The sequence below is a fragment of the Panthera leo genome, chromosome B2 (assembly GCF_018350215.1).
Source record: "Panthera leo isolate Ple1 chromosome B2, P.leo_Ple1_pat1.1, whole genome shotgun sequence".
Taxonomy (NCBI): domain Eukaryota; kingdom Metazoa; phylum Chordata; class Mammalia; order Carnivora; family Felidae; genus Panthera; species Panthera leo.
Window position 1 is genome coordinate 54,032,127 of NC_056683.1, and position 27,081 is coordinate 54,059,207.

The 27,081-nt window shown below is 36.7% G+C and overlaps 1 protein-coding gene across 4 annotated transcripts in view; it reads left to right on the plus strand.

Annotated features, from left to right (window-relative positions):
* ZNF451 (zinc finger protein 451) overlaps nucleotides 1–27,081 on the plus strand; it is an 88,385-nt gene that overhangs the window by 7,972 nt on the left and 53,332 nt on the right. For 3 of the 4 annotated variants that reach the window (XM_042939093.1, XM_042939095.1, XM_042939094.1), the window contains 2 exons: nucleotides 1,864–1,944; nucleotides 25,446–25,571. In XM_042939093.1, coding sequence (XP_042795027.1) covers nucleotides 1,864–1,944; nucleotides 25,446–25,571 — 207 coding nt within the window. Of the gene's footprint in view, nucleotides 1–1,863; nucleotides 1,945–3,450; nucleotides 13,993–25,445; nucleotides 25,572–27,081 lie in introns of those variants that run through there. The other variant, XM_042939098.1, reaches the window with a different exon arrangement.

Below are 27,081 nucleotides of genomic sequence, written 5' to 3' on the forward strand. Positions count from 1 at the left end.
CTAAGGGAGAAACAAGTTATCTTTGAGACGGAATGTCTCTTCTAAGGAAGAGGATATTTAAAGATCTTAGCTTCTGTGTTCTGACTCTAGTCTTTCTCTGTTAGTTTATCCACTGAATAGATCGCTTTGGCTTGCCAACAGTCAGCTTTCTGCATCCTAAGAAATCTTTCCCTCAGCTATATTCTCTTCCTGTGTTCCTTTCTCTTATTCTCAACATATTAGAATTTAAAAAATAATATTCTTTACTCATGGCCTTACTGCCTCTTTTTTTTTTTAATATTTTATTTTTAGGTAATCTCTACAACCAACGTGGGGCTCAAACTTACAACCCCAAGATAAGAGTCGCATGCTGCATTGACCAGCCAGGCACCTCTATTGCCTCATGTTCTACTTAATATTTTAGAGCCTGGCTTTTATATGCTTGCTACTTTCTTGAAAGTTGTTTTCAGGCATTTAAAAATCATGTTGCCAATTTCAGTGGCAGTTTTTTTGGTTGTCCATGTTTTTGACTGCATTTTGCATTGACAACTTTTGAGGATTCTCTAGTGTTTTTGAATTTATCCATTCCTGATTCTTCTTCAGTCTTTAATTACCTGCTTAGCTCTTCTTGAGTCCTAAAATTCCAGCATTTCCTCAAGAGCCTCATTAAATTTCTTCTTTTTCCTCATTGTTTTCTTTGTTAGCAATATCATAGTTCAATTTAGTCTTCTAGAGGAACCCCTCCCAAATCTGTATTTCTAGCTATGTTTGTACATCCAGATTTCAGCCCTGCATTTCTGGCTTCTGCCAGTTAACTTTGTGTGCCACTGGTACATCAACCCATTATGTTCAAAAGAGTGTCGGCTTCCTGTTTCTGAATTCCAGATATATCCAGCTGGTTGTTCAAGCTTGAAACCTTAGGGACTTCTTTGATTCCTTTTTATTGTTGGAATTTTGTTTTTTATAGCCAATCTTTTTTTCTTTCTTAATACCCATGTATTGTCTTGTATATATACTACAACACTACTCTCTTTGCTGCTGGTTTTTTTTGCATTATTTGACTGATTAATTACCCTGCATTTCCCACTCTCCATACTCATCTACATGATTAATTTTAAAGCACAGTACTCATGTTTTCCTTATCTTAGTATTTATTGATTCCCTCTTGCCTATGGAATAAAATCTAGGCTTTTAGGCCTAGTATTCAAGGCCTGATATATGATGCAGTTAGTATGGTTGGAAGCAGGATGGAGAAGAATCAGGTTTGATGTTTGACTATAGGAGTGGGAAATAAAGCCAAGCTGTTAGTCAGAGAACCACATGTTTTTGAGTCTGGTTATCTAACAGGTAATTAATACTCATCCCATCTAAAAAACATTGAATCATATCTGTGTCCTTATAGCACTAATTCCTTTATTATTAATAATCCTTCCTCGAAGAATAACATTGTCTTAATATTCTACCAAGGTTTAAACTCTTCCTTTTAGATCTTGTCATTAGTTTTTTTTAATGTTTATTTTTTATTTTTGAGAGAGAGAGATAACGAGCAGGGGAGGGGCAAGGGTGGGGGTGCACAGAGGATCTGAAGCAGGCCCCAAGCTGCTCTTAGCATCCCGATGTGGGGCCTGAACTCATGAAATGTGAGATCATGACCTGAGCCGAAGTCGGGCACTTTACCAACTGAGCCACCCAGGTGCCCCATCATCATTTCTTACTCATGTACTCTGAATATTTTTCTGTGTGTGTTCTAATTATTTTCTGGCGCCCATAGGCCGCCTCTTTAGAGGAATTCTTGCCAGTCCCAACAAAAAAAGTGATTGTTTTAAGTGACTGGTTTAGTTTGAATAACTACATGACTTGTTAATTTGCTTGATTGTTTCATAGGAAGGACCATTAAGACCTGTTCTGGAATACATTGATCTGATCAGCAGTGATGATGAAGAGCCTAGCACCTCCCATAGTGATGTAAGTACATTATATTTGATTTGCATTTCTTTCACTTTAGTCATTTAAGAGGCCTTGTCTAAGACAATTATCAAGTCAATGATGGCTGTGTTTAGGAGCTATAGTACTTTAGTGAATGGTCCATTTCTATAGAATGAGCCATAGAAGGTATCCATTGAGTCCTTTGCCCAGAACATCTCCTACTTCCAGTTTTGTTTTTTACTTTCAGTGAGAATGTGAAAAGATAACATGATACAGCAAAGTTCTAAGACTTGAAGATGGTATCTGATAAAAGGGAAATGGAATAAAAACTGCAAGTGTTTTGGCTCCTTGTGCCCTTCTCCTTTCGTATCTCTCCTTAGGTGCCATGTATAACTGGATCCTTTTCTTCCAGAACCATGTGGCCACAGAAAGTTTGTTTTATCTTGGAAGAGAGGATGTGTGAAGATCCTTTAGAAAATGGAATGTGGGGAAGGGTTATAGGTGGTATAGTACTTCAGTTGTCATTCCTTTTAACCTTCTCTATTCCTCACATATTTAGGGTTTTTTTTTTCTCTTACCTGTGATTTATTGGTTGTGGGTTTGACCCTTAAACTAATACTTCCCTTACTCTGAGAACTAAACTAGCTGAGCCCTTTGTAGCAACCTTGTCTTTCTTTTGTCTTAGCCCGAGTTTCTATTAATGGGCTATTGTCTTGATGGATTGATGGGTTGGAGACTCCTGGCCGGAATACTTCTTGCTTTATGTTACAAGGGATTGAGACTTGGACTTGGAATCAGTATGCCTAGGTTTTAGCCTGAGCTTTACTCCTTAGTAATTTTGTGACTCTGGATAAATTAAGTAGCCTTTAATCTTAATTTCTTTATCAGATAATAATACCTACCTCACAGGGTTGTTGTGAGGACAAAATGAAGTGACAAATACATACTATGTAAGCTCCTTGGAAACTACAAACCATAAAGTAGGACTATGCAACTGGCAAGTTTTATCATTATTCATTTATGTTATTCATGGAGAGGGAACAAGAATCTTTAAAGGACTTAAAAGTGACTCTTCAATGGGGACTTTGAGAAATATTTTTGTGTGTGTGATTTTCAGTGGAACTTTTCCCAAGTTCTCTATACTATTATAAACTTCTACTTGTTGACTTACATACATTAGATGGGATTTTTAAAAAAAAGATTATTAATCACCAGTAGTCTCACCACCTCTTCTTGTCCTAGCAGAAGACTGAGCAGTAGGCTAAGATGGCACCAATTGAACTGGGCTTGTTTTTACTCTCTTTTTTAATAGAGTGCCAGATTATTGCCAGTAGTTGGTATTGGGTTTTGGGGGTAGTGAAGCTTGTGGCTTTGACTTCTATGATCCCCTTGCAGACCTGTAGTGGATTGCATCTTTCATTGTTGTTATAATAATTAAAAAAATTGAGTTCTACTTACTGGTCATGCATCTCTGCACTTGAAAGTTAACATATTAAAAGCATTTTTTTTTCTTCCTTGGTTTTCTTGTTCATGTGGATAACCCAGAGAATGCCTGAGTCTAAGGTGCCATCCTCTGAGAATCATCGCCCAGAAATGTGCTCTAGCTGCAGTGTTCCTCTTCCCATTGGAGACAGCAGCTCCTCCTCTGGGAGTTGCACCAGCAGTCCACAAAGGATAGTTTCTCAACCTTCTTCTGTTGAGAACCCATTGGAGAACCAGAAAAATGATCAAAATAATTCAGATATTAAGATTTCTGAGACAGAGACACTTAAACCATCACAAAATTATCAGACTCTGCCTTCATCTCCAGTTCTGGTCCCCCAAGAATCTTTGGCCTCTTCAGAGGTCAAGGAGGATTTACCTGTAGAGTCTTCTTCAGCTTCACAGCATGGACAAGATGCCATCCTTTATCTTCAGACACAGGTGGCTGAGATGTCACGAGTGATACGTGATCTGCAGTCTAGGAGCTGTTTTAGATTCCATCATTCTAGGCCAAGTGAGAACTCCTCAGTTCCGTGGGACATCTCCACTTCCAAGGATGAAAATTTATCTACGGTTGATGAAGAAGCTGACTGCAAGTCCCCCTCAGCTGATGACAAAGGGCAGCCAACTGATCCCAGTCAGTCTAGTTTCACAGGTCTTTTGAAAAGAATGGAACAAAGAGGTGTTATAAAGAGAGTAACGTTACAATCTGAAGCAGAATCATGTGAAGGGAAACCTGATTATGTGACCTCTAAGAAACGTTTGGTTCCTCCATTGCATCCTCTTCTGAGAATTGCCACCACTGAGGTTTTTAAAGACCCTGCTGATTGCCATCCTTCTTCCTTCATGGGGCACAGAGTATATCCTGTGGCCAAGGATACCTCTCCTTTCCAACCAAATCCACCAGCCGAGGGCCCTATTGTAGAAGCACTAGAGCACAGCAAAAGAGGAAGCACAACATCTCCTCTAGATTCTACCTCAAAAGAAATGGAGGTCATGGGTTGTAGATTCTACCATGCTGCTTCCATTGCAGCCCGAGCTGCTAGTTACATGGCCTATATGACTCAATATCAGCGTAAACTCTGGGAAGACATGGAGGATCTGGTTCATGACCCAGAGTTTGATCGTGGAAAAGCAAGATGTATAATATCGGATGGTATGGATGCCGGCCTTTGGCAGCTTTGTACTACTAGGGACATAATGGATTCTGTAGTCAGAGTTATGGCCATGGCAATAGACTACAGAAGACAAGCCTGGCTCCGACTTACATCTCTCACTAAGAAAACCCAGGAGAAGATCTCACACTTGCCCTTTGATGGTACTTCTCTCTTTGGACAAGATGTAAATGCTGTTGTTGCAGAAGAAAACAGTATAAAAGAAAATGATTATAGAGACCACAACAAATACTATAACCAACATCGATACTTTTATAGTCATGATCAGAAAGCACATTATCACAATAGAGGATATTCCAAAGGAGATTGGTACAAACCTCGAAACCACCCCTATAGATATAGAAAAAAGGGAGAATCTCCAGAACGCCATGGGTACAAGAATTAATAACCTGTTTGCATTCAGCAGTGTAGTCATCCAAGATCCTAACTATTTTACTTGTTCCTCCCCACTCAAACAGGATCTACAGGTAGGAGGTCACCTCAGAAAATAAATGCATGTCTGGAATTATCACGGCTAACATGTAATTCTAGACTTTTGAAATAGAGACTTATGTTTTATTGGCCAAGTGACAGTAGAGACTTCCATCTGAGTAGGGTTGGACAAACGTTTACCCATTATTTCTGGTCCAAAGTAAGTTCAGAGGAGGGTACTCAGGAATCTGAATCCTCTTGTGCTTAAAAAAATATAAATGATTTGTTCCTCAGGAAAATCTTACTGGTAAACTGAGGACTAGCAGATCTGGGGCCTGGAAATAACCTGCTACTGGGTCTCTGTTTACTAATGCCAGAGGCAAATCCTTCATTTTTATGTCATCAGTGCTTCCTTGTTCGGGCTTCACCTTGTCAGATCTTCACAAAATGACAAATCTGTTGTGCCCTGTTTATGTCAGGACGATCTGACTCTTCAAGAGTCCATACTACTCTCAAGCTCTCTCCCAGACTTCAGAATCAACCGTGCAACTCTGTCAAGAACTGGAATACAAATCAAATTTTGCCAAATCCAGTTTGCTTCCAGTAGGATGGCTAGATGTTACAGGTCTACTGTGGACACCAGCTGGAAAAAGACTTTCCTTCTTGTAACATCTCTAAAAATTTTCAAAGTAACTGTCCGTATCGAGACTGATGGCTACAGTGTCATTACCACTCAAAGCTACATGTGAGAGAATTCTTTTTATCATCATGGCCTAAGTCTTTGACCTGTCAAGCTCTCACATATAAGCAAGCTGTGAGACCCATCATGGTGTTCTCTCAGGATATTCTAGGCCTTTCACCAAGATGACCTTCTTAAACAAACCTACCTTCTAAACAGTTAAACTTTTTGAGCTTGATAATTCATCACTCTAAACACAAAAAGGAAATGTGCATTAGTGTCCTGGAAATAAAGGATGTTCTACAATCCAGGCATGCAAATCTGAACTCTTATAGGAGAATTCCAAACATGCCTGACAATCTGGTCCTCTTACTGTAATAAAGAGGGATGCCATCAAATAGATGATGTTGAGAATCCTTAAGTGTTAGAGTATAACTATGGATGTAGTAAAGAGAACATCTCATTCAGTTCTGTTTCTGGATATCTGTTTAAACGATAACATCCAGTAATGATTTCTTAAAAGTCTGAAATCAAGACTTCAGTAACATGTTCTTGGTTTATTGGTCCCTTATTCTAGTCAGACTCTTAATCATGAGAGACGACTTATCTTTTTGCTCCAAGTTGGTTCCATTAATAGTTCTTCACAATTCTGGAACTGGCAGCAGATACCTCAATTGTATATTCCACAGTATCTTTTTAATCTCAAGGCAGTGGCTGTGCAGTATACCAGTCCTTAGATCCTCGTTTTCGCAGCATGACTTCAAAAATGGAAGAAGTGTCAAGTTTGAGGGGTCAGAGTCCATCACCTAGTATTATTTGCTTGACAGCCCCCCAAAAAATTTTTGTCAACAGACTTAACATTTTGTATCTCCTTAGTTTGTAAAACACCTGCATTTTTTCATCTGCTTGGTCAAAATATTTTGGATCTACTGTTAGTGGAATATAACTGTTTTAGGGTTCATGTGGTTTCTATTTCTGCCGTAGTTCTTGCACAGTGGTGATTTATATTTTCCCTAGTGCCCCACTTTTTAATAGTTGAAGCTCATTCCCCCTCCATTGTAACTATATTCAGTACCCTTTTTACTACTTTTCTTCCTCTTTCTGATTGTTGAAGACGCAACAGAGGTTGAAGACTCAAATCCCTACTTAGAAGAAGTTAATTTATTTTGTCAGATAATTTCAGAGTACTATATTGGTCCCATTTGTAGATTAAGCTTAGCAGACTTGATAGAGGAGATGATCTTGCACATTTGGTCAAGTCATATCTAGACTTAACATTTACCTTGAAAGACACAAGGGTCTAAGAAATCATAAAGATTTTTATAGTTTGATATGTATCACATCAGTTAAGTGGTCTCATGTGCCCTTGACATGGCACTATATAGCTTCTTTTTTGAAAGGACTAGTCACAGGTGAATTCAGTGGAGAGAGAGACCTTGGAACTGTTCTATATGGCTGCACATAGTTCCGAGTTAGCTAAGGCTACTTTAATCTCCCACTTGTCCATTTCTCCCCTTTCTTCCCCTGAATCAGATAGTGGGTTACAAATTTGATGATTTTTGAGGTACTCTTACTTTCCAAAATCCGAATCAAAAAATGATATGTGAAGATGGGATTCTCTGAAACTGCTTTGGCACTTCCACTTAACACACGCCTCCTTTTAAAATTTTTGTTTTTAATTGTGGTTAGAGACAAGACAACATAAAATTTACCATCTTAACCATTTTTAAGTGTACAGTTCACTCGTGTTAGCTCTATTTACATTGTATAGCTCCTCAAATATTTTATAAAACAGCATTGCTGTTCTCTTCTTGTGTTATTTATGTTGCTCAGTAGTAAAGTTAAAATTGCATTACCACTCTCCAGTTGATAGACTCAAGCATCTCCAGAGAATTTTCCTAAAAGTGAAAAGAAATCCCCGAATTGTTGACTGGGTAACTTCTGAAAGGGATTTGGATTTGGCAGTTGAGTGGGGATTGTCAGAATGCAGTAAATGGGAACAGCTTTTAGCTATAGATCAGTCTCTTGACTGCAGAAGAAACAGTATTCTTAACTTGTTATTTAAAAATCTTTCTCTGGCATACTTGAATGATAATGGTGTTACAAAACTAAAAATGGGGACTTGTTGTAGGGAGACAACCCCAATAGCATATGGAACTCACAATTAGATAGTAAGTTTTCTTACTGTGCCTGCCATGGGCAGAGCCTGCCACAAAAATTCTCCATTAGGTGAACCTGTTTAAATATCTCTAGGTTTTCGGGAAGCTTTGAGGTAATTGCAAATTTAATGATTTGGTATTCTCAAAAGGGATGTGTTTAATGATCCTTTTTCTTCAAAATGTTTTTTCTCAACTAGGCATAAAATATATGTGAAGACAATATGATTTCTTGCAGTTACTGTGTACAGAGAAACAGTTTCCATTGTTATATGAAGTGCCTTTTTAAATTTCACCCTGCTTAAAATTTAACATTTTGGTGTCTTGCATATGTTGCTGGTGGTATTTATGTGAGTTCTGTACAGTTATTTTTTTTTTTTTTGGAGTCTTATAGTTTATTCATCATCTGTACAATTGCACTATCTAAATGTACTCTCCTTCTGAATGTTCATTTGTTTTCTTGATAGCACTGTTGATCCATTTCAGAAGGTTATAGAGTATGCCCTTCCCCTTTATTTAAATAATGTTATGGTAGTTCTTTTTAGTTATTAATGATTGGCTCAGTTTCCTGGGCATTAAGGCAGCTTTGTTTTCTTTCTGCAGGTTCCAGGTTTTCTGATTGAGTCATTTGTCTATCTAACTTTGTTCTAAGCCATGGTAACACAACTTATATTTGATAAGTGGAAGTGTTTGCTTGGTAAGAAGAAACAAGGACTTTAGGAAAAGCAGTAGATTTCCTGATACTTTATCCTTTGTTTTCAGACGGTGTGACAACTTCCTTATCAATGTAATTGTATTTAAACTTTTTTTTTCTTACTGTGTGGCAGCTTCTTTATAATTCCATTTATTTACATAGCCCTCAAAATGACATTTTGAGGGGAGCATAAAGTCTTTCAGGATACTTGGATACTATTTAGTATGTTACATTAGTACTATACTAATAATTTACTGAATGATACCTAAGTGACCTGATTGATAATGTCCTTAAGGGTCCAGTACATCCAGGATAACCTCAGGTACTAAAAACAAGGAGGTTGGAATAGACACAATCCAGAATCCCTTCTAGCTATAAAATTGGATACAGAGTTAAATGACATGGATAAGTAGACTTAACTGCCACATTCACTATTCTTGAGGATGTAATTTAGTGGGGTTCTGATGAAGGTTAGAAATCATGGATTAGGTCTTTGTAGGAATAGTTTATAAAGGTTGCAATAATTGAAAACTTTTTTTTTTCTTTAACGTGAGGCTTATCTTGCCCCAGACTTGCACTGCTTATGTTTCCTTGTCTTTTGAAATTTGCCATTCTTAATGTTAGTGGCTAGTCCAATAATGGATTGTGATATCTGTGTACATCTTAGGCATGTCATTCAGTTCGCCAGGTCCATTCTGTATAGTTTTCATTTGTGGATACACAAACCAATCCTTCCATTTTTCACTTAAAATATACAGGTGGAAGTTATCATTTAACTGATGATTGCTTTTGAATGCAAATCTTTTAGTTATTTTTCCAGAAATAAAGAGTTTTGTAAGCCATTAAATTTTTTTATGAAATTTCCCGTCCTGTACGAATGATGAAATACTGTTTTATTAAATCTTTTTTTTCTTATTGATTAGTGGGATAATATTTTTGTAATATTTTTGTCTTCTTTGTTTGCTTGACTTTATAGTAATGAAAACTTTTTTATAGTCGTGTTCGGTATCATTGAGTTATGTTATTACTGGAAATTATGTTTGCTTCCAGTGGGATATATCTGGAAGTGATCACAGTCCAACCATGTCCTTTTGATGTTATCATATCGGTTATTTCATTCTTTATTTGATCTTTTCTTCTCCCTTATGTAACACATCTTTCTGGAAGGATGTCTGATCTTCCCCTAATCTCTTTGATGTAGATTATATTTTTTATTCTACCAGTAATTACTAGCCAGTATTTTGATGTGGCTTTGTATACTTAAATACAATGCCTTCAGCATTATTGTAAGAGATTTTCTAGTCTTCTTTTTTAATGTCCTTTTTTTTTAAAAGTAGCCAGTCCAGTCTCTGGAACTTTTTCTGGCTATTGAACTTTCATCAGTTTTAAATGCTTTCTCATTTAATAGTAGTATTTTCTCATTTTATAATTTTCACACAAATGTATTATTACATATGGTTTATGGCTAATTGCATCCTCTCATAAAAATTTTAAGCCCATTACCATGGAGTTATAGAACAGTGCTGACATATAGTGTATCTTAAAGTTAACTAGTTTTCTCCAGGTCTTAAGGGCTTTACATGTTTTATTGAGATAACTGTCTATTTCAAATGGTCTCTTGGATTTTCTGATGCCTTGTCAAGAATTCAACAAGAATTCTCAGGTTGTCTGTACTTTCTTTTAGGACTTTGAGATCTCTCAAGTTGTATTGAGTTTTCTAATAATCCTAACTATGTTCTTTGGTAGAAGTGAAAGTAAATGCTTTATATCTAGTGGTATTTTAAATTTCTCCTTTGATCTTAAATGCTTCAGGTGTTATTATGAGTTCTGTTAGTAGTCTTCTTACAAGACCTACTTTGATATGCTGTTTTTTTCCCATGAGCTATCTATGTTTTCTGTTTTCTTTCATTGCCCATAAGAGTAGCTCTGTCACGTCATTGAGTTTGAAGGGCTACAGTTAGACCTCTTGTTAACTCCCACTTTTATCTATGATGGCTATTTTACACTACTTAGTGTACATTTAACACTAATGTGCTATAAGAACTATCATGTTTGTGGTCCCTTTTATTTATACCACTTTTAATTCGTGGGGCAACAATGATGTGGACGATTGGGGGAAAACATTTTCCAAGTCACTAAATAGTCTTAAATTTTCAGTTACATTTTTTTGAACATATTTAATTACATTAAATATCCAGTTGTTAGGTGTGCAGCCCATTCCTTTCTGCCTTGGTTCTAGTCAGTTTTTTATTAACCTCATTTAGATTCTTAGCAAGAGTTGCATGCATGTTGGTCTTTGTCTAATGGCTTATAACAACTCCTATTTACATTTAGCAAAAATATATTTTGAGATCTTGAAAGCACCTTGATAGCCTTGAGTCTAACTATTGTCTTCCTACCTGGGAAGCAAGCAGAGGAGAAAATTTTCATTTATAGAGCTTACATTTACTAGGCTGTGTGCTAGAAGTTACAAGGCGTTCTTGAGGAAGAAATTCACTCTGATTTTGCAGATGAGGAAATGAAACATCATTAAACACCTTGCTCAATTGGTGAAACCAAGCTTTGAATATAGACTCTTCCTCCAAAGTCTGAATTCAGCATTATACTAGGCTGCCTCTGTATTTTTCAAGGCTCTACTAAAGTCTTAACTTTTCTGATGAGCTAACTTGACATACACTAATCTTTTTCTTCCCTAAACTTTGTGTTTATGGTTGTACTCTCATCCCTTAGTATTTGATGTCTTATATTAACTAATTCCTGGTCATTTCATGTGTCAGACGAGAAACCCTAACCTCTTAGTTTTCCCATTGAGATTTCACTGTGGGACTAAGATTGTTCTTGATGCATGGTCATTGGCTTGTTTCATGTATTCCATTCATTTTCAGCACTGATCATTTTAGTCATGTTTTTTTTTTCCTACCTTTTTTGTTTGTTATATCCATTTTGTTTCAGATATACACTTAAATTTTATTTATTTTTTTTTTGCTGGCATCTTTAAGATATTGGCTAGGGAAAAAGGTGGAATGGTGCAACACACATGGTATTTAAATTCAAAGACCTTGATCCGAGTATTAGCAAGTCATTTATTATCTGAGCCTCAGTTTTCCTACTCTCAAATGAGGTAATGCGCAGAAGTACTTTGAAAACTCAAAAGTCAAATATAGATTTCTTTCATAGTTGTGCTGTTTCTACACACATTCATAGATATAACTGTGGGATGGTATTGGGTATAAGTACAGGTACATTTTAAGATGTGTATTTAATAGCATGTAATAGTTCTTGTCATCAGATCATTTCCCCTTGTTTACAGTTTTTTAAGGCTCAACCATTAAGCTATATTGCAAACCCATCAGTGGACTAAGTCATTGAAAGGCATATTTAAAGTAAAATAGTTGCTTTTCTCAAGTGCAAGCTAAGAAATGCTTATGATAATAAGAAAAGAATGTAGAATGAAGAGCTAGGATATGTAGGTACGTGTATACAGTTTTTGATGGATGCTGTTTTGTCACTTTGTGTCTATGTTGGCAACAAACTTTTATCACCATTATCAATATCTATGTGCAGGCAGGCACTGAGGAAGGTCTGGGGGTACTGGGAGTTCATAAGAGATGGTGTATTCTCACAAGAGAAGGAAATACCAATACAATGTAATTGTCCTGTTTAGAGGATTGTCTGTGATGAGGTTGGAACAAAAGAGGGCCATCTAGAGGGATCAAGGAAGCTTTTCTTACTTAGTAAATACTTGAGCTGGGGTTTGGAACATGCTTAGAGAAGAGCCAGTTGGACTAACGGAGAATCAGGAGCCAGGCATTGAAATGAATCAGTGCATACAAAGGCATGTGGAACATCACATCTGGTTTCAGAATTGTAAGGAACAGCCTTTATGGGGCACGGTTTGAGATGCAGCTGAAGAAAAAGGATAAATTACCCATGAAAATGTATTGGTTCCTACTTATTCAAAGTGTACCAAGTTTGTATAGCCGTTACTTGTAAGGTTATAGAAGTAGTCTGTCTGGAGTTCGCTTTGTACCATAGTCTCCTGTGGACATCTAGAACAATTCTTTTTCTTCTCTGAACTGAGCCAAAGGAGGGTTTTTGGTCAGTGCACCACCAGCCCCAGGGATAGACAGCTCAAGCAGTGAGAAAGAACTGAGGCACCGGTAGAGAACAACTTTGAAGATGAACAGGATGATGACACTGAAGTGGAATGTTACATTATGGGTATACAGTTGTATACTTCATGACCTCCTATTGGCATTGTGTCCTTAGTGTAGCTAAATGTGGCTAATCTCCCTGTATGTTGGTTTATAGATAATTTGAGGGTGGATTTGGGGAAAATGAAGATATTTCTAAAAATGTTGCTTCATTGGAGTTTGGAGGTGTTGTATTGAAGAAAGACCTGTGAACCTTGTGCCAGTGGTATCTCCAGCAGCACCCAGAACACATTTTGTCAACTTCCTGTTTGTTTTTTCTCTGGTTTGGAGTTTCTTTTCTTGCTTTTGTTGCCACTTTGTCACCTTTTCTCTTTTCATAATTCATCCTTTTTCTTTCTGTGCCAGAGATATAGCAGTGGCACTCAGGGTTAAAGCTATAACTCCCCCTTTGCAGCTTCAGAGATATTTTAAAATTCCCGAGTTCCAAAGTTGTTTTTTTGTTTGTTTGTGGTCCTGTGCTGAAGGAGAATCTGTCATTCTTCCCAGGAAGGATTTTTATAAGTATAGATACTGGCAATTTACCGAAAAGACAATACAGGAAGAAGAATCTTACCTAACACGTTTGGTGGTTACTGGCCTTCTTAAATGAATAAAGTACTTTACAGAATGGGGTATATCTGTATGTATGTTTTTAAGTTTGCTCATATAAAGCAGATGTTCTGTGTACTTTGTATTTGTAAACAATAACCAGTTGGGGGTGGGAAGATGATTGCTTTGTATAAAAGGGTTGTTTTCTGGTTCCAAAGCTTTGCTGCTGGAGATGGTAAATAAATATTGTACTGCTTTGCTGTGTTTATCCCTTCTGCTCTGTCTGTATTTGAATATAAAATTCTTGAGAAAAATTGTTGCTTTTCAAAATGTTATTTTGGGGTATGGTTTGAGCCATAGGTTGGGCAGAAGAGGCTTCTGGTAAACAGAACTTCTGGGAGTACAAACTTCAGACCGAACTGCGGACCCCGGCTTTAGAATGAGCAATAATAAGCAGGCTTTGGAATTTGAGTTTGTATTAAATAATGCAATTGTTTCAGGAATTCTTTTAAAATTAATTGCATTCGTCAGATGGATAGATAATATGATGATTTACAAAGTTAATTACACTTTCGCATTTGATTGCTTCTTTGAGCTTTTTTAAAACTTGGAATCCCTTATAGAGGATAAGGATAATGGCCAGAATAATCATTCTCTAGTTAACACCCCTCTGACTAGTTTGTGCTAGCTGGTATTCAGGAAGGATGCTGTAACAACAAATAAACCTCTCCCTTGGATTGTTCTCTATATCCCCTCTCCCTAATCTTCTCCCCCCCCCCCCCCCCCACCTCCTACAAAGCTCATCTTTCCTTATTACTGGCTTTTCTGTAGCCAAAAAAGCACCTTTGGTGTGTCAGATAGGGAACTGGGTTGTTGTGATCACCTCTCTGGATAACTATTTTTACAGTGCTTTCTCCTAGCTTACATCATCCTGTAAGGAGTGAGAATTAGTCCATTTCACAGAGTGCTCCATTGGCTATATTCATTATTTCCATTAAAAAAGTAATTTTGTATAATGCCAAATTTGATAGTTACTCAACAACTAAAATGCTTTTTAGAGATTGGTGATTTTAAAATATGTCAGTTGCTCATTATAAAAAAGCCTCAAAATGATATAATGCCACAAACTATTATAAAATGATAATTTCTTCTGTGAAGCCCTGCCTTGTTCAGTATTGTTTCTAGAAAATGCTTTACAAAAGCAGATTTATTCTTTTAATTCTGTATTTCCTTTAACTTAATCTTGGCAAATATTTCTAGAAAACTGACTTAATGGCAGTAAGAAGCTCAACTTTTGGGTGAGCAGATGAATGAAGAGTAAAATGGAAAATCTGCCTGTATTTAATATTTTAAAAACATTTATTCATGAGACCTTAGAAAAGTTTTATTAAATGGATTATAGCCTGTTTTCTCAGCATTCAGTGCCAAGTCCAGTTCTTAACTACCAAAGGGGAGTTGGCAAGTATATGGCACTTGGCTTCTTAAACTATAATACACTGAAGGATTGAGTGAATGGTCCAAGAAATGGGCATTTGTAGATGAATTTTGAAAGAAAACCCACCTGTGAAATTCAAGTTATAGTTAAAATTACTTGTGGGACATTGTTAGCTTTCTTGTGAATAAATATGTATATTTAGAAATTACCTTGGTCATTGGAAAAGTTAAGAATGTTGCTTTCTATGAGGACGGTCAGGTTTAGGCTAAATAAACTAGTATTTTTAATTTGACTAAATATACTTTTAATAATTTACACTTAAAAATACAAATGAGTATGGGTACTTCATAATTTTTTTAAAGCATACATGTATTTTGCTTTTTGCTTTAAAATAGTAATGGTGTTTGACATCAAAACTGTGTAAAATACACTTTCCTGATAGCCCTTAGGTCTGTTGAATTGAATATGACTTACCTTAGTTATGATTAGTATCTTTTTCTGTTAGGTTTGGAAAATAATGTTATCTTGTCATTGGATTTCTTAGAGGGAAAAATCTGGAGGAAAAGAAAAAAATACAATTTACTAACAGATTATGTTGCTTCTAGATACAGAATTTCCATCTACCTTTATAAAGTATAAATGTTAAACTTCTATTTTTGTAAGGGATTAATTTAAACCAGATCTATCATTCCCAAACAAAAGAGTGAGATCCTCAGTTCTTTTTGTCTTTATGCTGTCTTGTTTGTTAAAAATTGAAATTTTATGGGGCACCTGTGTGGCTCAGTCAGTTAAGTATCCTACTCTTGATCAGGTTCAGGTCTTGATCTCAGGGTCGTGAGTTTAAGCCCCATGTTGGGCTCTGCACTGGGCGTGAAGTCTACTGAAAAAAAAAATTGAAATTCTGTAAATAATTTTATTACATGTGCTCACTGTACAAATACTAGGAAATAGAGATAAAACGGGAAAAAAAACCTTTCCAGACAGAAAGAAACAACTGCTATTAAGATTTGATTTATAGCTTTCTAGATTTTACTTAACATATTTTATTTAACAAAAGACAAAATTATTTTCACTTAAATACAAGTTAGGGAAAAAAGACATTGAAATGTATATAGATGATAACTTCATTGATCGGCGGTATTGTGCCATTTCGTCATTAATTTGCCTATTTAATGATAGTGTATGATTTTATAGTTCACATAGATGTTTCACATGAATGTTAGAAATTTTAATAGTATCCAGGAAATCTTAGCTCATTAAACTTGACTAGTAAGTGAAAGTATTAATTACTTTGGTGAAAATTTTTTCCAAATAGTAGTCACCCTGGGTGTGACTCCTCATGATCTTTTATGATCAGGATTGTGAGTTCATGATCAAAACTAATTTGAAGTTCAACTGAACTGATTTTGAGGTGGTTATTGGCCTGTAGCAAAAAGAAAAATCAGGATAGTGCAGCTAGTTTTTCACAAGGCTAAATTTGTTTAATATGAGACTATTAAGGGAAATTTTAAAGAATCAGCCTGAGGTGGTGTCTTTACTCGTAAGAAATGGTGACCATTGATATTAGTTCCTTTAAAATGCCCTTACTTGGGCTGCCTGGGTGGTTCAGTCAGTTAAGTGTCCAGCTCTTGATCTCAGGTCTTGATCTCAGGTTTCTGAATTTGAGCCCTGCATTGGGCTCCACACTGGGCATGAACCTACTTAAAAAAAAAAAAAAAAAAAAATGTCCTTAGTTGACAAAATAAGGGACTCCTATCCCAGGCTTTGCTTTTCCCTCTGCCCCCAGTTATGTTGACACATTGAATCCCATTATTACGGATTAGATCTCATAAGAGATTCTTCCTTTCTTGCCCAAGTTATACCTTACTTCTAGCTTGGAATTTTTGCTATAACTCAACTCCACTACATTAAAACATAAACATTTTGTCCTCAAAAACAAAAGTCTTACTTTCACCTGTGCAGGCATTCCTTGGAGATTTTGCAGGTTTGGTTCCAGACCACCACAATAGGACAGATGTTAAGTGTGCAGTAGTAGTATGTCTAAAAAAATATACATACCTTAATTTAAAAATATTGCTAACAAATGCTAACCATCATCTGAGCTTTCAGTGAGTTTTAATCTTTTTTCTCGTCTTGCCTCGATGATGATGGCTTCTGACTGACCAGGTTGGTGGTTGCTGAAGTTTGTGGTGGCTGTGGCAATTAATATAAAATTACAGTGAGGTTTGTTGCTTTGATTAAGTTTCAGAAACAATCTCTCAAGCGTGGTAATATTCTAAATCCTTTGTTGTCATTTCAACAGTCTTCACAGCATCCTCACAAGAGTAGATTCTTTTTTTTTTTTTTTTTTTTTTTTTTAAGAGTAGATTCTATTTCAGGAAATCTCTTTGCTCATTGATAAGGAGCTCCTCATCTATTCAAGTTTTATCATGAAATTACAGAAATTGAGTCACATCCTCAGGCTCTACTTCTTGCTAATTCCGGTTCTCTTGCTATTTCCACCACATCTGCACTTCCTTCCTTTTTCCCGGAAGTCTTGAACCCCTTAATGTCCTCCAAGAGGGTTGGAATCCATTTCTTCCAACTCCTCTTAATATTGATATTTTGACTTCTTCCCATGAATCACAAATGTTCTTAATGGCCACTAGAATGGTAAATCTTTCCGGAAGGTTTTCAATTTTCTTTGCCCAGATCTCTCAGAGGAATCACTATGTATGGAACTATAGCCTTACAGAATAAATTTCTTAAATAATAATAAGACTTGCGAGTTGAAGTTGTTCCTCAATCCATGGGCTATAGAATGTGTGTTGTGTTAGCAGGCATAAAAACAACATGAATCTCACTGTGTATCTCCAACAGAGCTCTTGGATGACCAGGTGCATTGTCAGTGAGCAGTAATATTTTAAAGGAGTTCTTTTTCAGCAGTAGGTCTCAACAGTATGCTTAAATTCAGTAAACCATGATGTAAACAGATGTGCTATCATCCTGGCCTTATTCCATTTATAAAGCACAGGCAGAGTAAACTTAGCATAGTTCTTAAGGACCTTAGGATTTTAGAATGGTCAATGAGCGTTGATTCCAACTTAAAGTCACCAGCTGCATTAGCCCCTAACGAGAGTCAGCCTGTCCTTGGAAGCTTTGAAGCCATGCATTGACTTCTCTCTAGCTATGAAAGTGCTAGATATCATCTCCTTCCAATAGAAGGCTATTTCATCCACATTGAAAAGCTGTGGCTTAGTGTAGCCACCTGCTGCTTCCCCTTGCACTTCGCTGTTCACTGAGACAGCTTTTCTTAAGCCTTGTGAATCAACTAGCTTCAAACTAGCTTTTCTTTTTCCTCACTTAACCCTTCACAGAATTGAAGAGAGTTAGGGCTTTGCTCTGGATTGGGTTTTGGCTTAAGGGAATGTTATGGTTACTTTGTTATGGTTGCTTTGATCTGTCCATACCACTAAAACTGTCTTCATATCAGCAATAAGGCTGTTTTGTTTTCCTATCATTTGTTTGTTCACTAGAGTAGTACTTTTAATTTCCTTTAAGAACTTGTCCTTTGCATTCACAACTTGCCTTTTTGGTCCAAGAGGCCAAGCTTTCAGCCTATCATGGTTTTCAGTATGCTTTCCTCACAGAGCTTAATCATTTCTAGCTATTAAAGTGATAAATTGTGCAACTCCTCCTTGCATCTGGACACTTAGTGGCTATCATCAGGTTATTAATTGGCCTAATTTCAATATTTAGGTCTCAGGGAGTAGGCCTAAGGAAAGAGAAAGCGACAAGGGAATGGCCAGTCAGTGGAGCAGTCAGACAACGTTTACGCAATCTTTATGTGTAGTTCATGGCACCCCAAAACAATTATAGTAGTAACATCAAAGATCACAGATCGGCATAACAAATACAATAGTGAAAAATTTTGAAATTTTGCAAGAATTACCAGAATGTGACAGGCATAAAGTGAGCAAATACTGTTGGGAAAATCACATTGATAGACTTACCGGATGCAGGGCTGCCACAAACCTTCAATTTGTAAACGTTGTATCTACGAAGCACAATAAAATGAGGTGTGCCTGTGTGTGCTTAACTTTCATGGATATGTGTACTCAGATTTAACCCGTATTCTTAATCTGACTGCCATTTCTAGGACACAACTCAAATTTGCTTTGTATAAAACCCAAGTCTTAGATAAAAATGTAAAGAATATACCAGAGGATATAAGGAGTTCATAGTGTCCAGGGTGAGCAGAAACAGGATCACAGAGAGAGGCCATATTAGCCTGGCTTCTGAGGTTCTGGAACAGCTTTTCTTCCTGTACCCAGTGTGTCCCTTATTTTGTAACCTTCTGACTCCTGATCACCCACAGATTTTTTTGTGTGTGTCAGACTGGGATTTTAACCATACCTCTGGTTCCCAATTAAAAAACAAACAATATTCTTCATAAATTTTTTTCCATGGTCCCTGAACTAGGATATGCCTTTTAACATTTTCTGACTTGACAACTTTCTTCTTAATTCTATGAAAACCCCACACAACTTCCGCAATGGGAGAGGAGAGGGTATGGAAGAAAAACTGATGCAGAGAATGATCTAAAATAGAGGCAAACAGACTCTCCCCCTCCCCAGTGTATCTCTTGAGACCGTCATATTCTTCTCCCAAAAAATAACTGAGTGGGTAGCATTTTCTTGCAGATTATTTGCTGTAACCCTGGACTTAGTAGTATTCTTTAATAGTTTCTAATATGGAAGTTAATCCAGGGTGAGCACAGCAAGTGCTTCAAAAAAGATGGCTCTGAAGATCCTATAGCTGCTAACATTTTATTCTTTTTGTTTTTTCTTTTTGGCTTAAAACAACAGAAATTTATTCTCTTACAGTTCTGGAGACTAGAAGTCCAAGTTTGGCCAGACCAAGCACTCTCTGACCACTCTAGGGAAGGGTCCTCACCTCTCTCCTCACTTCTAACGGTGGCCAGCAGTCCCTGGCTTGTAGTTTTGTCACTCCTGTTGCTGCCTCTGTCTCCCATGACATTCTCCCTGTGTGACTTAGTCTCTTCATGTGGCATCATCTTTATTCTTACCATTCTTACCTTTGAGAGCCAATTCCATTTCTAGCTTGAGAATTTACATATCTGAAAGTCAGACCATAGAGAAATTCTAAGGACCTAAATGCTTATTAATACTACAGGCTTTGGGGAAGATTGGCAAATCTGGCCTAAGAAGAACACTCCTAGAATTTTGTGACTTCACGTTAAATAACAATTCAGTATTTTGTCACTAATGGAATGGTGGAGACTCCCACACCTAAGAATATAGTGGCCCCTTTTCATCTTAATTCTACAGAAACATTTAATACACTTTCGTCTATCCTGAAATGAGTTCACTTTCTGCCCATGTTCCTGACAAATAACACTATAGTTTTGATTCTGCTTTTGAATCAGTAACAAGGTGGCCTGCAGTAAGTTTTTTTTCCCCTTGCTTCTTTCTGATAAGTTAAAATATATTTCCGAACATATTGATTCTTTGAATTACCTGTTCTATTTTTGTGCAAAATAAGGTCTTCTGCGACCTAATAGGCAAAATCCCTAGTATGTGTTTTAATATGAGTCATCTCTGGTTTTCCAGTGCATGTGTGTTTTCCCAGAACCATAGAAGTATGTAATTCAGTAAGATCTAGAGGCTGCCCCTCATCTTGAACCCCTAAAAATGGAAATTCAAAGGATTTGGCTTCCTAGAGTGAGTGTGTGTTCATAAATAACCCATTACTCATGCCTGGCTTAAACCAGCAACCGTGATCCCGAAACCTAAGTTGTGATGGAAAAATATATGAGTATCATCCCCTGCCTCATATAATTAATTTTTGTCATTTAAAAAAAAATTTTTTTTTTTAACGTTTATTTATTTTTGAGACAGAGAGAGACAGAGCACGAACGGGGGAGGGTCAGAGAGAGAGGGAGACACAGAATCTGAAACAGGCTCCAGGCTCTGAGCAGTCAGCACAGAGCCCGACGCGGGGCTCAAACTCACATACCGCGAGATCGTGACCTGAGCCGAAGTAGGACGCTTAACCGACTGAGCCACCCAGGCGCCCCTAATTTTTGTCATTTTAAATGGCAGAAGTCTCAAAGTTGAAGTTCACTCTTTCTCTGGCTGCCATTCATTCCTTTTTAGCTACTCCTAGCAGATTGTCTTTCATATCTACTTATGTGCTTTCAATATAGGTAGCCAGAGGTGGGGTTTTGGGGGCTTGGGGTTTGTTTTTTTTTATTTTTAAGAAGAAAATAGAAACTTTCCCCTTTGAGGAAAAGAAGGAAAATAAACTCAAATGTCTTGTTTTCAGTATCAGAGCTGTTAGGTCTTTTGAGTCCTTCAAAGTCATGAAAGATTAAATAAACAGATCAGAGTTAGCTGGGAATCACAGAAGTAATCTTTTGATTGATATCGTCAGCTAGTTCATTAAGTGTTAACGTAGGCTACTGATAACTAAATATAGGAAAAATAATTTTAGCAAACAATAATACCAACAGTCTTTATTTGTTCTCCAAAAGGTAATGTTCTAGGACTAGAGACTAACTTTAGAATGAGGTTGAAGAGATCTAAACAAATGTATAAGTGCTGATTAAAGGTACTAAACAATTTATCTTCCTAGCTTATGAGCATAGTTTGAATGGAGTAAAATTCTTACCTATATTTTGTGACTAATGGATTACTAAAAATTTTTCCAGTTGGATATATAATCTGTTTCAGACTTTAATTTTCAGCTAGTTTTCTGCCCAGCATATGTTCAAAAATTTTTTTAAGTTTATTTATTTATTTATTTTGAGGTAGCACACAAGCAGGGGAGGGCCAGAGAGAGAGGAGAGATCTCAAGCAGGCTCCACACTGTTAATGTGGAGCCAGATCAGGGCTTGAACTCACAAATCATGAGATCATGACCTGAGCTGAAACCAAGAGTCAGATGCTTAAACCAACTCAGCCACCAAGGTGCCCCGAGAGTGTATTTATAATTTATAATGTAAAGCAGAGAATCCTTAATTGTGCTTTAAAGGAAACTTTAAGAAGAATAAATATTATGTAAAATCTTCCTGAATGAATATAACCTCAGAAGTATTTCAGAATGGTTATTTTGTAGTGGCCTAGGAAAAAGTAAAATGATAGTGAACCATCAATTCAAGGGTAGCTCTTCCTGCATTAGAAGTACCTTAATCCAGAACATGGCCTTCTTTCTGTCCCCAGAATTGTGATCCAACAACATATTTTTATAGGTAAACCCTAATTTATACCTTGTCTACCTTGTGTTCATGTGACCTTAGTTTACTTAACCTTCCAAGCACAACTTTTACTAGAGTTTAAAACCTAAAAAGTGTATCTGTTAGGAAAACTAACATACTCTAGGCCCATGTTTGATTATCATTAACTTCCTTAAATTAAAAAATTCTTTTAGAATCTACTCTAGATTTCCTTCTCAAGGTAGTATTTACATTTTAAATAAAGAAATATTATTTTTGTCTTCCCAAAGAGTAAATTTTTGTTTTTAAGACAGGTAAATATGTCTTTACTAAAGGATCAGAGCTCTGATAAAGATTTTTGTGACTCTTTTTCTAATAAGCTGCATTGTTCTATGCCTTGTAAAAGAATATTTTGGTGAAGTTAGGAGAATGTCATCTGTTACCTGGTACAAGGGTATATGTAGGCTGTCCAAGTGGTCAGAAGTCAGCTGGAACTACTTGTACCCAAAGTGATTCTGTGAGCATTCCTTGTTGCAAGGATGCAGCTTCATATTGAAAATACCATTTTGACCTTCTTATGTATACTCCAGTGTAACTTTTGTGTACTTGGAAAGTCACACTTGGTGTTTGACATGGTTGATGATGCAACTCTATCCCACTGTATATAAAATTTGGGTTGCACATAAATGACTGATTTGCCTACAGAGTGATACAGAGTAACCCAGTCTTTCTAGTAGAAAAAAAATTTAATAGACTTTATTTTGGGGGGAAGTTTTAGGTTTACAGCAAAACTGGGAGGAAGATAGACAGAGATTTCCTGTATACTTCCTGCCCCTGCACATGTACAGCTTCCCTCATTATCAACATCCCCCAGCATAATGATACATTTGTTATAGTGAGTGAACCTAGAGTGACACATCATTGTCACTTAAGTTCATAGTTTACATTAGGGCTCACTATTAACGTACATTCTGTGAGTTTATAAAAATTTGTGATAACAGGTGTCCCCTTTATAGTATCATACAGAATAATTTTACTGCCCTGCAAATCTGTACTCTGCCAGCTCATCCTCCCCTCTCCTCAACCCTGGGCAACCACCGATCTTTTTTACTATCACCATAGTTTTGCCTTTTCCAGAATGTCATATAGTTGGAATCATACACTATGTATAGCCTTTTCAGATCGGCTCCTTTCATTTAGTAATATGTATTTAAATCTCCATGTCCTTTCATAAACTGATGGCTTTTTTTGTTTGTTTATTTGTCGACTCATTTCCTTTCAGCACTGATATTCTATCATCTGGATGTTCCACAGTTTATCCATTCACCTACTAAAACACATATTGGTTGCTTCCAAGTTTTGGCATTTATGAATAAAGCTGCTACAAATATCTAATTACACAGGTTACTTCGCCTCTAACTACTATATATTTGCGTGTTCATTTTTTATTTTTTTTTAATTATTTATTTTGAGAGAGAGCACTAGCAGGGAGGGGCAGAGAGATTAGGAAAAAGAGAGTATCCCAAGCAGGCACCACACCAGCAGCACCGAGCCCGATACAGGGCTCAAACTTCTGAAACTGGGAAATCATGACCTGAGCCAAAATCAAAAGTCAGACGCTTAACCTACTGAGCCACTCAGGTGCCCCTGCATGTTGTTCTTTAAGAAAGATCATGTCATCTGTAAACAAAGAGGATTTTATTTCTTGATTTATGGTTTGTCTGGCATTGATTGGGGGAAATTTTTAGTCATTGCATAAAGGTTTCTGTTCTTTCTCTCTCGTATTTTTTTTATGTGTAACATCTTTTGTAACAATTCTTGGATATTCCATTTTGTGTTTTTTTCAGTCTTTGTTTTGTTTTTTAGTTTTGGGAGTTTCTGTGGCTGTATTCTCAAGCACAGAGATTCTTTCCTCGGCAGTGTACAGTCTACTAAGGGCACTGTCAAAGGCATTCTTCATTTCTCTTATAGTGTATTTGATCTCTACCATTTCTTTTTGATTCTTTCTTAGGATTTCTCTCTCTTACTTACATTACGCATCTGTTCTTTCATGTTGTTAATCATAGTTGTTTTGAATTCCTGATCTGATCATTCTAACATCCTTGCCGTGTCTGCCTTTCTGTGCTTGCTCTGGCTCTTCAAACTGTGTTTTTTGCCTTTTAGTGTTCCTTATAATTTTCGGTGGAAAGGTAGATAAGATGTGTTAGGTAAAAGGAACTGTGGTAAATGGGCCTTTATAATGTGATAGTAAAGAATGGGGCGTGGTAGCACTGTATAGTCCTGTGATTAAGTCTCTGTCTTGTTGAGCTTGTGCCCCTGGACTGTGACCTTCAGCCCTGCTTCTCATTCCCTTCTTTCAATCGGGAAGGATGGCTAGTGTGGCCTGAAATTGGGTATTTCCCTTTCCCTCATGTGGAAGGCTAAATGGAGCTAGATTGGGTCTTTCCATTTTCCCAGGTTGGTTAGGTTCTGATAAAATTCCTACAAGGTTACCTTCTGGTAAAATAGTTGTTGGTGAGGGCAGACCTTGTTAAGAACAGAATGCTCTGGCATATTTCAAAATGTTTACTTTTCCTCTCCCCCTGCTGGAAGCATGAAGGGATTTTTCTCCAGTGTTTACTGTGAGAACCTGGTAGAACTCCTTGGAGGTAAACTCACAAAAGTGTGAGGGCTCTCCATGACTGGGTCATCCTGCAGTTGTTAACTCTTAGACTTATCCCACTGAGCCTCTCGCAATCCATCAGTTACAGTTGAGGTTTTTTGCCTTTATTGCTTCCTGCTGAGGTTTCCACTCATGGGTTTTTGCTCCATTTACTTGGGATTCTCTGTATTTGCCCCCTGTCTTTTTTGGAGCACCAATTTATACTTTGACCTCACTTCTCTGGTGGATGTAAGAAGAGTTGTTCACTTTTGGTTTTTTCAGCTTTTTACTCAACAGAATGAAATGGTAGCTTATAAGCTCCTTACATGTTGGACTGGAAACTGGCAGTTAGATCTATTTTTTTAATCAATAATTTCTCTTAAATAAATATTGTTCTGGCATTGCTGAAAAGCCAGAATCAAGGATGTTTGTACTGTTAGACCTTTTAGAGGTAGACTAATGGCTTAATGGCATTACCTTATAGATCAGAAGAACAAAGCAACACCAAACTCTTCAATATCCAGATGATTATAAAGTAAATAAAGATGATAAATTGTCCTTAGAAGCTAGTTTATCTAACTTTTAGAAAATGAAAGATGTTGGTGGATAATTGACCTATAAAATACTACATGAAATACAGAATACACAAGACATGTTCTTAGAAATTTGCTGATGATAAAAGTAAATTGTTCTTGAGTGCCTGGCTGGTTCACTCAGAAGAGCATGTGACTCTTGATCGCAGAGTCATGAATTTGAGCACCATGTTGCATGTAGGGATTACTTAAAGAAATAAACTACAAAAAAAGGTAAATGGTTCTTTAGTACAATAACACTTTGGTAAATGGATTCGTTATCCCAAGGCTTGTTTTGTTAGTTAAAAAAAAATGAAAATGTTTTTTTCAATTATAGGATAATGTTAAGCATAAAGACTATATTGACCATCAGAAGGATAAAGTTGCTTTAACTCTGGCTCGTCTAGCCCGCCACGTCGAAGTGGAGAAACAGCAGAAAGAGGAGAAGAATAGAGCATTCAGGGTATGTGGTTGGTGTTTTTTAGTTGGTGTTTTACCAAATTATAGAATTGTTTAGAATACAATTGTAAAGAGAAACTTGTCATCAAAAAATGTGTAATTGAATCCAGTTCAGTATGGACTCTAGATAGCTCATTAATTTAGTAGTAATTCATAATAACTTTTTATATCTCTGTCTTTAGTTTGTTAGATTCTGATCATGTATGTATACAGGAGAAAAAATTGACTGGGCTTTATTTTTGGGAATTAAAAATCATGGGATTTCTTACAGCAGATAAGCAATTAAGGGTTTCTGATTACTATATCACAAGGGTGAAAAGAGTTTATTGGTGCTTTCATAGACATAAGCTGTTAAAAGAAAGGTTATTAGAAAGCTATTAAAAGAAAGGATTTTCTACTAAATAGAATCAGACCGCTTTCTCAAACTTGAGCCTGTCCCTTCAGATTAAATCTATTACTAAAAGGAAGGAATTTTGAATCAGGTTTGTCAAAAAGCTGCTATGTGGAAAATGAAGCCTAATTTAGAATATCTAATGATGTAAATCTTTTTCTTCACTTGCTTTAGAAGGCCCTGGATGAATTACTTAAAGAATCCCTCAATACTGAGGCACCTAGCTGGCTCAGTCGATGGAACATGTGACTCCTGATGTGAGCATCATGAGTTTGAGCTCCATGTTGAGGGTAGAATTTACTTTAAAAAAAAAAAAAATTTTTTTTTTTTTTTTTTTTTTTTTTTTTAATAAAAATTAAAAAAGAATCCCTCAGGGCTGACAAATGTCTGTTAGGAGTAGAAAGTTGATGAGTTGGGTAAATAAAGCTTCATACTAGGACTTTGGCAATGGAAATTGAGGGGTGCCTGGTTGGCTCAGTCAGTATAACATGCAACTCTTTTTTTTTTTTTTTTTTTTTGAGAGAGAGAGAGAGTGACAGAGCACACATATGTAAGGGAAAAGGGCAGAGGGAAAGCAAGAGAAAGAATCTTAAACAGGCTCCATGCTCAGCACAGAGCCTAATGTGGGGCTACATCTCACAACTGTAAGATTGTGACCTGAGCTGAAATCAGGAGTCAGGCCCTTAACCAACTGAACCACCGAAGCACTCCTACAACATGCAACTCTTGATTTCAGAGTCATGAGTTCAAGTCCCATATTGGATGTAAAGCTTACTTTAAAAAAAACAAAAAAAGAAAGAAATTGAAATCATGGCACTGCCAGCTGCTTGTTTAGGTTTCAGCAGGTCACTTATCTTTTATAGACTTTGTACTTTAATTTGGTAGGGATAGAGTTGGAGATGATCTCCCAGGTTGGGATAAGCACTAGGGCTTTATAATTTTAACATCTGTGTTTTGATTGCTTGTCCATTGGTTATCTTAAAGGAATTTGTATATTTCTATAGCCTCTGTTTTAGTATCTCCTAATTTGGTATAGAATAAATTAATATTCTTTACATTTAGAAATAGATTTGTTTGGGGACTTTTACTTCATAATGTAATACCAATTAAACTAGTGCATAGT